At 38.2% G+C, this 11,619-nt stretch overlaps 2 protein-coding genes and 2 long non-coding RNA genes across 4 annotated transcripts; 1 reads left to right on the top strand and 3 right to left on the bottom strand.

Moving 5' to 3' along the window:
• The first annotated feature begins 11 nt into the window (after positions 1-11).
• On the top strand, positions 12-3,032 carry Cog4 (conserved oligomeric Golgi complex subunit 4). The gene is made up of 10 exons (XM_018020939.2): positions 12-188; positions 265-462; positions 533-907; positions 974-1,182; positions 1,243-1,438; positions 1,505-1,752; positions 1,824-2,046; positions 2,120-2,386; positions 2,454-2,639; positions 2,704-3,032. The coding sequence occupies exons 1-10, from the start codon at positions 117-119 to the stop codon at positions 2,959-2,961; spliced, it is 2,232 nt and encodes a 743-aa protein (XP_017876428.1). The 5' UTR covers positions 12-116; the 3' UTR covers positions 2,962-3,032.
• A 287-nt stretch (positions 3,033-3,319) lies between these two features.
• On the bottom strand, positions 3,320-6,288 carry LOC108622838 (uncharacterized). Its single transcript, XR_001916507.2, has 3 exons — positions 5,185-6,288; positions 3,508-5,100; positions 3,320-3,419 (listed from the first exon to the last, which is right to left on the bottom strand). It is a non-coding gene; the product is annotated as an uncharacterized LOC108622838 (long non-coding RNA).
• A 2,467-nt stretch (positions 6,289-8,755) lies between these two features.
• On the bottom strand, positions 8,756-10,422 carry LOC108622839 (uncharacterized). Its single transcript, XR_001916508.2, has 2 exons — positions 10,279-10,422; positions 8,756-9,435 (listed from the first exon to the last, which is right to left on the bottom strand). It is a non-coding gene; the product is annotated as an uncharacterized LOC108622839 (long non-coding RNA).
• On the bottom strand, positions 9,442-10,272 carry LOC108622837 (uncharacterized). The gene has a single exon (XM_018020940.1). The coding sequence runs from the start codon at positions 10,077-10,079 to the stop codon at positions 9,672-9,674; it is 408 nt and encodes a 135-aa protein (XP_017876429.1). The 5' UTR covers positions 10,080-10,272; the 3' UTR covers positions 9,442-9,671.
• Positions 10,423-11,619: the final 1,197 nt, after the last annotated feature.

Raw genomic sequence — 11,619 nt, forward strand, 5'->3', positions numbered from 1 at the left:
TTCAGATCGTGACTCAAGTCACGACTGATATCGACCACATCGACGACTTGTCATTAAAGCAATTGTGATTATTTTGATGTAAATAAATATAAATATATGCTTTTTATAATTACATCATGTGCACCATGGATTTACCTTTGAATCAACAAAATTTGCCTCAGATACTCGATAAATTGTCGGAGGACGAGGTATTGTAATTTTATTTTTAAATCGAAGTAAAAAAACGACTCAACAATCAGTAGAAAAGTAATTGTTTAATTGCAGATTAAAATAGAGAAGAATTTGGAAAACATACTTTCAAGACAATGTCACGTCGAGGCAAAGCTGCAAAATATAAGCAAGGTACTGCCTAACGTTGCTGTGATAAGAACAGAGGGTGAGAAATTTTGTAACATGATTGCACGCACTAATGAATTAGCAGAAAATGTCAGTGCCAAAGTGAGGGAATTAGATTTGGCCAGAGTAAGTTGAATAGCAGATTCAAAGATCAATAATAACAATTTCCTATTTAATTGTTCGTACGTCTTTACAGAGCAGAGTTTATGAATGCCAAAGGCGTGTGAACGATATTCTTGACTTACAATTATGTAGCGAAGGTGTAGCTATGGCATTACGGAATGAGGATTACGAACAAGGTGCAGCGCACGTTCATCGTTACCTTTCCATGGATCAACAGTTATTAGAAAGGACAGCCGAAGATATTTTAATGGATCATACAAGCATCAGTAGTTCTCTGATAACTCTGCAGCAAGCTGCGTTACAGCTGAGAACCGTGGTCACGCATAAATTCGATGAGGCTGTAAAATCAGAGGATCTTGCATCTGTCGAGAGATTCTTTAAAATTTTCCCTCTGTTGGGGATGCACTCCGAAGGGCTTAAAAAATTTTGTAGCTACTTATGTACAAAGGTAATAAGATATCACTGACTTGTCTAGGTCACAAGGTTTTATATAACTGTGGAGTTTTCACATTAGTTGCAAGAAACTGCACAGAAGAATTTGAAAGCAGCTTTGGAAATGAAGAGCAATGATAAGAGAGCATCAGTTATTTTTGCCGACACTATGACTTTATTGTTTGAAGGCATCGCTCGTATCGTGGAGATACATCAGCCAATAATAGAGACATATTATGGACCTGGGAAACTGTTAATGACAATTTCTATCCTACAAAAGGAATGTGATAGGTAAATTACATACAAGAACATCGGATCAATTCTGTTATTAATTTCGTATATTTTAAATAGGCAAGTTAAGAAGATAATCACGGAATTTATGAAGCACAGAAATATATCGAAGAAAGTGCAAACTGTAAATGATTATTTGCGAAAATCGAATGCCGAAAGAGCCGATCCTAAGGAATTTGATTTATTATTGGGAGAAATCACTATAATGCATTCGCGAGCGGAGTTATATATTAGGTTCTTAAAGAGAAGAGTTAAAGTAAGTTAATACTTGCACAAAATTTTATTACAGAACTTCTAATTGAATGCAATATTTTCATTGCAGAATGACATAGAAATCAGTGTAACGAATGATAGGCAATACGAAGATTTAATAAGCGAATTCGAAAACATTGTTACTAGTTCAGATTTGGCGCATGGTATGCAAGAACTTTTAGGTGCTTATCTTGCATTGGAGAGATATTTCCTCGAAGAGAGCGTAAATAAAGCATTGGGAATGGACACCTTGGAACAGGATCAACCAACGTCCAGTATGATTGACGACGTCTTCTTCATAGTGCAGAAATGTATAAGGTAATCAGAAGATACCAGCTTTTATAAGTTAAATGAATCTTAAGTAATTTAGGTATATAAATTTTGTACAGGCGTTCGATGTCGAGTTGGAGCATAGACGGTGTTTGTGCAGTAGTTAATATGGCTTGTGGTATATTAGAAGGTGAATTCGCGAACAGATTACGAAATCGATTACGACAAGGATATCCTGCGGGATATTTAGATCTAGCCCAAGCTTACAGTGCTCTTCAAACAAGCCTGCAACATGGTCGCTTACAAACTTCAGATACGGAACTTGCTCGTTTAATGTTCTTGGTAAAATTCGCTATAATCCTAAAAGTGTTAATTGCTTTTATTTGTTGATTTACATGATATATTTTCTCTGTAGGCTTATTTAAATAATACCGACGTGAGTATCGAATATGTTGAGACGCTTTGTAAAAGTCTCGGTTCTGAGATCGATGCAACGTTTCCGAATATGCAAAGTAAAGATCGAGGCAAGGTCGACAGTTGTCTATCCGGATTGAAAGGTGTAATGTCCATTTTACGAGCTGTTACGGATTACGGTTTGGAACAGTTGCGGGTAAGCGCTGTCAAACCAAGAGTCACCCCTTGGGTCGATGCATTCCTATCAGTAGACCACCACGTGAACGAGGTAAACCAACTATTCGACGAACGAAGTAAAATAATCTACACAGTCGATTAACTGTTAACATTTGTAGGATGATCTATTAGGGTACGAGACGGAAGAACCTTTTGTGCAAACCTTGATTGTGAATTTAGAAGGTCTGCTACAAAGTTTCAAGGGAAGCTTAACAGCATCTAATTACGATGCTTTGATCGGTCTTCTTACTGATGAAGTTACAGCTCGCTTAGAAAAAGTTGTATTGAAGTCTACGTTTAATAGGGTAAGGGTAAATTTTAGATTATTTTGTATTCTTCTTTAATAACGATTATTTACGATTAATTCAGGCGGGTGGTCTAATACTTGATAAAGAGATCAGGTCATTGGCAAGTTACCTGGCCGCTGTTACTTCCTGGTCTGTACGCGATAAATTTGCAAGACTAACGCAAATAGCTACTATCCTAAGTGTCGAAAAGATTGAAGAACTAGCAGACTACTGTGGAGCAGATGCAATCGCCTGGAGATTAACGCCTGCTGAAGTTCGACGTATAGCTTCCTTAAGAATAGATTTTCGTCCAGAGGATATAAAAAGACTAAAATTGTAATGTAAATTTAATCTTTATTTATTATTAATATTGTATAGATAAGTATAATAGACAAGTAACGTCAAGATAAATATCGAATATTTTTATTTCTCTTTAATCCCTTACACTCATCTAACTTAAAACTAATATTTTAATTGTATAGCTAAAATCAAACGCAATTGATAATACTGATTAGAAAATTTATTAAACATAACAATTTAATAAATATTCATTATTTGTTAAATTTTCTTTAAATATTGCGTTTATAAAATTTTATATTATCACAGTTCAGTTTCATTATTAAATTACTTTAGTCTTTTCTCAAATTCTAAATTATGTAAAGCTTCTTCAGATTTTCTTCATAGTTGTTTAATATTACGTTTCTTCAAATTTCTGTTACTGAACATTTTTCAGTTAAAGAGATCTCATATTTTGCAAACATTGGCATGAATTTCTAAGGTATAAATGTTGAATTTTTGCTATAAGAAATTGTTAACAATATTTAATTCGTAAATAATTTTTTATGCTCACTGTGAAATTATTCTCATTAATTATTTATATAGATACCTCTTTATTTCTTTTGTGCAGTGTATTTTGATTTTTCTTCTTTATCTTCAGTGATGTCCTCTTCTTCATGGTCTTCATGGTCTTCAGCGTCTTCTTAAGTAGAGTGATGTCGTTTACTGTTCCGAGTCCCTCGATGTCCCACGATGTACAGGAAGCTCCAGGTCCACGTCCCGCGAAGTCCCACGATGTTCCAAAAAGTTCCAGGCCCTCGTCCTGCGATGTCCCACGATGTTCCAAAAATCTCCAAAGTCCACGTCCCGCGATGTCCCACGATGTCCCACGATGATCTACGAAGCTCCAGGTCCACGTCCCGCGATGTCCCGCGATGTCCCGCGATGTTTCAGGAAGTTCTAGATCTACGTCCTGCGATGTCCGAGAACCACAACCCGTGAAGTCCCGAGTCCCATTCAGCGAAGCCTTGAATCCATATTCCACGAAGTTCCAAGTCCAAGTAATACAGTAAAGTTCGAGATTCACGGACCATGATCGATCATAAAATTCCAAGTACGGCAAATTGATTCACGTTCAATGAAAAATCCTGTCATGACGGAGATTATCCAATCTCCAATTATTTCCTATGCGTTAAAGGATTCGACGTCCCAGGCAACTCCTGCGTCAATATGTCTTCTTTATCTTCAATGCTGTAGTCTTAATTTTCGATTATGTTTACGTAGAATGTCTTCTTATCTTCCATGAAATTCTCCTCTTCCGCGTCCCACGAAGTCCCACGATGAGAGTTGTTTCTGGATCCCACGAAGTCCCACGACGATAGTTCCCCAGGAGTCCCGCGATGATGGCCTCTTCATCCCACAAACCGTTCCAACACGTTGGTAGCATCTTCTTCGGGTTCAGATATTTGCAAGAGTCAGTGATCCTTTTCGAATCCCACGAAGTCCCACGAAGTCCCACGAAGACGACACCCTCTTCGGATCCCACGAAGTCCCACGACGATGGCCTCTTCAAATCCCACGAAGTCCCGCGACGATAGCCTCTTCTTCAAATCCCATGAAGTCCCGCGACGATGGCCTCTTCCTTTAACTCCCATGAAGTTCCACGACCTCTTCTTCAAAACGAATTTCCATGATAACAATTTTTTAAAATTCCGCAAGCTTCCATGATGGCAGTTTCTTTTTTAATTTCCAAGAAACTTTCTGATAGTAGCATGATTTTCTACGCTCGTAATTCTCCTATCTGCCAATAAAATTGGCATTAATTCTCATATTGGTGATTTTTTGTCAAGCATATAACTCTTTGATGTTTTCCTAATTGCGTAGATAATGCCCATTTTACAAGTTTAAGAAAGGTAGTACCTTTGCATATCTGAAGAGATTTGTAATGATCTGTTCAGTGTTTTGAATGCCTTATATAATCGTTTTTCTTATTTTTGTTTCAGATTGTATATGTACGTATTTATAGAGGACATCCACATAAATGCTTTTTAACAAAATATCACTTCATCATGTTAGCGATATCAAAACTAATGTTATCTTCATTCCTCTTCTGCTATAAAGAAAGATACTTAAAACTCCATATTCCTCCTTATAAAAACATTCATAATTTCTTAGACATTTGACTGGCATCATCAAAAAATATCTGGAATTAATATAATCTTCGTTACTAACTTGATTTCGTAACTTAAATATTAAAAAAACGAATATTTCTTCAAGTAAATCTTACTTTTTAAATAAAAAGAGGAAAACGTTTTTGCTGGAACTCTGCAACAATGACTCCGTCTTTTCATAGCTTCTGCTGAAAATCCCTTATTTAAGATCCGCAACGACGGCTGATGATCGCAATGACAATAACTTATTTATGATGACCGATATCGAGTCCTTCCTTTTCTCAAGTTGGAATTATCTTTTTTCCTCATTAGAAGACCAAGAGAATCATTCAGAATATCTTTCCTTACTCCAATATTCAAGAACCCGTGAAGACAGTGAACGAACCAACGGCATACCAAACTCCACAGAACAATAACCGTAAAATATACCCAAATATCTTAATTCACCTCCAACAATTTTCTTCATACGAATGAAATCTCTAATCGGTTTCTACAACATTCGGTTAACATTTCCAGAAAACGAAATGAAGGATGAGAACTCACGTCCATGAATATCACTTTGACATCATATTCATCATTTGTTCCTTGTTCGTAAATTCAATTAGTGTTACATGAACTTTTTCAATTTATCTATCCGTAGAGAAGGTTCATCAACGTAACGAGAGCAGATAACAATAAACTTCATTCTTGCCCTTTCCTTTCATTTCAATTAACGAATTTCTCTTCCTATTTTCTGGAATACACCTGGCCAGTACAAAATTAGTAGACTAACACCTTACCCTTTCTTCAATCTGATTGCACTACTTTGCTCGGAGTTATGCAAAATCTTGATAGCAAACTGCATAAGCACGAATGGTGACACAATCAACATATTTCGATCCGTAACAAAATCAGCTATTGAAGCATAATAGCAAGCACTTCAACATCGCCATAGAAAAGTACAAATCAATAACATCCATTTGCGCTAATCATACAAACTTGTTTTTTAGTTTGAAATAGCCAAAACCTGGTCGTTAATGACTCACCAATTATATTAGTATCAAAAATTGTTTTCTAATATGTGTCTGTACTATCTGTTACCTTTAAACTTCTTTCACAAACAGCTATCAGGAAGTATCAATATTGTTTACGACGACATTAAACACATTATTTCAATTACATTTCAACTACAATATAAAAACATAATAATAATATAATACAGAAATATATAAAATACNAATAAAAATAATAATACATGAGCAATACATACATGTTCAGATGTATTTCACGCCATGGTTTCCCAAAATTACGTGTGTGGCAGGGCTTATCATAAAATTCATACTTCGCAAACGTTAATTTCTTGGGACTTCCTGAAGCAAAAATCACAAAGATCTCCCGCGAGGATACCCAAACGACAACACATTGGATATTTGATAGCTGATCATCACACATATTCTAGTATTTAAGGCTATCATGCTCATTACCATGCTTCAATTGACTTCATAGAAAAATCACGTGAAACCTGTGTCCACCTTATAATCTCCCTGCCTTTGTATTCTTTTCTCATTCTGGTAGAAGAGTTGCGAACATCGTTAACACCTATATGTATGTTTCCTAATTTTCGTTAGATCACAAAAAAATACCAAGAAACAAATGCATCCTCAACAACACCATTTACACAAGTATGAAATGAATCGTCTTGCCGGTCTAAAATTCATCTTACTAAAGCGTATGGATTTAAAAATCAGATACGTATATATACTGTATATAGAGAATCTGCTCTGCTCTTCGTTCCACAGCAACGATCTGTTTCCGTCGTCAAATACGTATCTTCGACTAATTTCCTTCAGCAGCCATATGAAATGCAACATATCACATTGTGCCATGCTTATCCATTACTTATATTTAACGCTTACTGTAGGTGTAGAACCGTATTCGTTTACCGAATATTAGAACAAACAGCCTGAACAGCCTGCATCCTCCGTTATTAAAAAATGCCATCCAAACGCAATCCGTCCGTTAGGATGATAGAGCATCAGCATCATCCACCCTGTAGCTCACAACACAAAATGGCATACCCACTTCCCCGTCTTTCCCCATTATACTTAAACGTTTGTAACAAACCCTTCATGGAACATCTTCGTTTCAGTCTCCCTTTTTCTTTCTTTAATTATCCGACCTTTTCTTTCTTAATAAAAATACTCCCAGCAGCAACTACACTTATCGGACCGTACGATTCTTAAGCTGGTTAAACGCGTTCTCTAGCCAAATCTTGCTGAAACATAGTTATTCACGCCGCCCCCCTCTCTCCGTCCCGCTTCAGTCTCATTCTAATTAACATACCATGTGCCTTCGTAAACACGAATCTCCAAACGCGTTCCAGCAACGAGAACGACCGGCGTGCAGTTGTTTAGCGGTGCACCACGAATATACGAATCTTTCGGGTACTCCTGCAGTGCAAAACAGAGACACCCGAGCAGAACACATCGACAAAAGATATCCAGAGACAATAATTGTAATTATCGTGATACTCGATACCGCAATTTGACATCACGCACAGTAAAAAGCTGTTTTTTTAATTCCTCCAATTTTTTTCAAGTCGAACCTTCGGCTCGTTTGAATAAAATTGTGTGCAATAACGAACGATTCCCATCAGTACTTCCAAGAGATAATTTGACATTTTCGATAAGTACTCCTTGGAATTAAAAAATGTTACACATAATTTCGTGTCACAAGAATATCAACGATATTATTAACACATTATACTTAGAAATGATTTCTCAAACAGATTAGCTTATTTCTTCCGTGTGCCATTCCGCTCCCCTATTATCATTAAAAGCAATTTCTAATCTTAATTCTCGACTCGTATATGTATTCTCTGTAGTTCTTCCCGTCGTTTCAACTGTAATATAAACCCGTGAAATGTTCTTTACGTCCAAAACACCCCTTCTGAGCAACCGTTTCTTTATCGGGAAGATAGCCGTTAATCTAATGTTAATCACGAACGTCTTCTTTGCTCTAGCACCCAACGAATAAGCGAGGAATATCACATCTGTGAAAATAAGTATCTAAATAGCACATGACCGCCGACAAATCGTCTGTAGTATAAGAGATACTAGTAAAAAAACTTTATAGCGGTTTCCTATCCAACTTGAGCCTTCTCGTTATACATGTGCATGTCCACGTAGGAATTCGGTTGCGCTACTTGCAGCGTTCCGCCTTTTCCGGATCATCTAGACATACACGTTCAATTTGCTCCATACCTCAAGGGCTCTTTATCCTAATTCGAACAGGGCAATGTGTGTGTGTGTGCGAAGGCTGATTGGGTGGCCAGCTTAGTCGAATTTCGAAGTATGCATGAATAAGCCGGTTCGACCCACGGGTATAACTCGATGGTAGTACGAATTGGGGGAACCTTCCTGGGACCTGAGAAAACACATTTGCACAGGTAACGGAGAAAAGGGATTAAGCTCACCGAACCCGGGCTTGCTCGAGGTTTTTGGCTGCAGTTTTGTCGCAGGGAGCCTATTGTAAATCGCGTGCCAGGACGATTTCGGAACTAGTGTCGCTGCTCGAAGATGCTCGATATACGGAAGCAAGAACGTGAGGATGGTATATGTATGGACTTGATCGTCGGCCACGAAACCCTTCATGCGCGATTTTCTAGAAACAAACACTTTGCCCCCTTTCGTTCGTCCCATATCGATATCCTCTCACCACTCCTTTTTATTTTTCTCATATACAGACAGGCCAAATCGCGTCGCCGATGACGACCACCAGCCTGGACGCGCGTGTGTGTGCGGCTCTCTTGCGTGCGATACAATTTTGTTACTGTGTACGCTGGACTGAAAAGCATTTCTGGCATTAATACGGCGAATTAAAAAAAGATAATAGAAAAATTGCTTTTTATACAAGATTTATTATTCCTTTTTATTTCTTCCGCTGCTGTTCCGCTCTGTCACACATTTACAAAACTGTTTTCAATTAACAATAATCATGAGTAAAAATCCATACATAGAAACATACCAAATTGTTCTGCGTTAAATCTATAAATTAAAATTTACTGTTACAAGCTTTCTTTTTTAACTCTACGACATAAGTACACAATTTTTAACCGCCATACTTCTGAAAAAATAAACATATCGAATAAAACGCTCTATGAATACGACGTTTACAGACTCGACTGATAACTGATAGACTTTAGTTATTTGTTGAATGAAAAAGTTTGAAACAGAAATACATTGGTTCTGATACAGTTTACAAACCAAACCAATGAAAGGCGTAGAGACTAGAACATGGGATCCCCGATTCAGTTGGTACAAGCCCAGCATCGTCACTGCAAACAGCAACTCCCTCCGCCCGTCCCATTGCCATCTCAAACGGTGAGACTGCAAGTAAAAAACATCCAGATATACACCAGGATAGTGATGGATGACGTTTATCCCCGCGATTTAACGCGTGCCGCATAGAACGAGGTTCGAGTTTCCATTTAGCTGCAGTTATGTGACGTCAACGTTTTCAACGTTAACCGAGTTTTACTGCCTTCTTCGAATCTCTTTGTAAGTTGAATCCAGTGGCGCTCTCAGGCTTTTCAAGCCTGATCGCTTGATCAGTGTAGGTCTCTTCATCGCTGGAGTGGTACTTTCACTTCGCCCAACTGCGACATGAAGTTGTCCAAGCTGCTCAGTTCCGGACACAAGGGGCCTTGCCACAGATCCTTCTCTCGATGGGACGTCCAGTTTTTTACGTCCTCATCGCCGTACAACTCGACGAAATTCGAGTAGTTCGGGTTGTTCAGCAACTGTTTTTTCAACTGCTGCCATTTTGAGATCCTGGATAATTGCTTGCTGCGCAGCTCGTGTTCCGCCTTGGATAGAGCACAAGTCAGCACCGCCTCGACGCGCAGATTACGTTTCCGATTTCGGCGACACATCAGCTTTTTACAACGAACTCGGCTGATCCAATTCGCCAATTGCTCCGTATGACTCTGCTTACAGGCGTTGACCTCTCGAGATTTCTCTTTGGTCACCATTTTGTTCAACTCGCGGTGACGTCACTTTCACTCCCCCGACGCAGTCCGACACCTCGTCCTCTTCTTCGCGGCAACAGAATCTTCGAGAACTTTCTAATTTCGTCCGTTCTCAAGAAACTCGACCGGATACAAAGTTTTCTCAACAGCTCTTTTAAAACTGTTTCACCTAATTATTGAATAAGTAAGAGGTTACACCAACCTGTATCTGGCTCGTGTGTCTGGTAGAACTACGGAAGAACGTTACAACACGGCAGACTTGCGACACAAAGTACTTTGAATTCACCGAGCAAGATACAGCCTTCCCAATTTGACGATGACTCAGGAAGTGCTGACGCTGCGCGCCCTGCGGCCACCTTATATATCCCCACGCCTCAACTTATGTGGTAACCTTACGCGCGACTAATAGGAAGTAGTCCCCTCGAAAACTATGTACAACCGTTCTTTTAATAACGATTTTGTATAATAATTGTAGTCGCCTCAAATTCAAAAGTGTATCCAACAAATCCAATAGCAAATTCTATGTAAATTGCTCAGATCGTAGTGAAATTTCTCGTTTTCAGAAATAAATTCCGGCGTAGGAATGTGTCGCACGGCCATTATCCCACCATCCTCATGTGACGTCAGAGGTTCGTCTGTGCCCCCGAACCCCCAATTTCCAACGTTGCCAAGCATTTTCCTCCGTATTGCGATCAATGTTATTGTTCTTGATGATTCTATGATTTCACGAAGGATTTCCCAAATTCCTCAACGCTTGTATGTATATCTATCTTGTTACATTGATAGTTACGCTGATTCATTGCAAAGAAACGTTTAATTCGTCTCTACTGCAAAAATTTGTACGAATATCCACGCAGTAATATGATACAAAGCTTCCGCAACGTTGAAGAAACGTTGAGTATTATTATTTTCATATTATACAAGGAAATATTATAAAAACAGCTACACTGATACATTAAAAAAACAGAAGATTCATTTCTCACCCAAGAATTATTTGTACGAATATATCCTTGGACTAGCATGATACAAATACGTCTCCTCGACATTAAACACACGTCAGTTCTATACTTTTATATTGTAGAAGGAAATATACTCAGAATTCCTAATTTATAAAATAATTTTTTGGGAACTATTGCTGTACTAACAATAAGTAGCAGTGGGTTCGAAACCTTTCCTTAAAAATTGTTGTACAGATTACAAATGCATTTTATTACATATATATACATGTTTCAATTTTACTACGTTTCACAATGTTTTCGGATATATCGAATAATAGAGAACTACAGCATTACGAATACAGAGAAACGGTTATTGATTTTACAAGTATGCATTTGGTTCTGCCCATGCCCAAGTACAAGACGTGGCAACGTCGGCAACGTGTGCCCGAGGATAACTGTTGTTACACCCCAGGTATAAAAGGACGCTTTCTTTTTTGTCGTTTGCCTTGCGATAACAAAAGAATCTGTAAAAATATCCCAAGAGCTTGGGACCCTCGACTGCGTTTCTGACGTTTCTGACTACTTATTCCTACTGTATATAAGAC

The sequence above is a fragment of the Ceratina calcarata genome, unplaced genomic scaffold (genome assembly GCF_001652005.2).
Source record: "Ceratina calcarata isolate Rehan_Ccalc_2016 unplaced genomic scaffold, ASM165200v1 scaffold246.2, whole genome shotgun sequence".
In the NCBI taxonomy this organism is placed as follows: domain Eukaryota; kingdom Metazoa; phylum Arthropoda; class Insecta; order Hymenoptera; family Apidae; genus Ceratina; species Ceratina calcarata.

Coding starts and splice junctions, on each gene's coding strand:
- Cog4 (XM_018020939.2), top strand. CDS start 117: ATGTGCACCATGGATTTACCTTTGAATCAACAAAATTTGCCTCAGATA. Junction 463..532: donor GGGAATTAGATTTGGCCAGA/GTAAGTTGAATA, acceptor ACGTCTTTACAG/AGCAGAGTTTATGAATGCCA. Junction 1,439..1,504: donor TCTTAAAGAGAAGAGTTAAA/GTAAGTTAATAC, acceptor TTTTCATTGCAG/AATGACATAGAAATCAGTGT.
- LOC108622837 (XM_018020940.1), bottom strand. CDS start 10,079: ATGGTGACCAAAGAGAAATCTCGAGAGGTCAACGCCTGTAAGCAGAGT.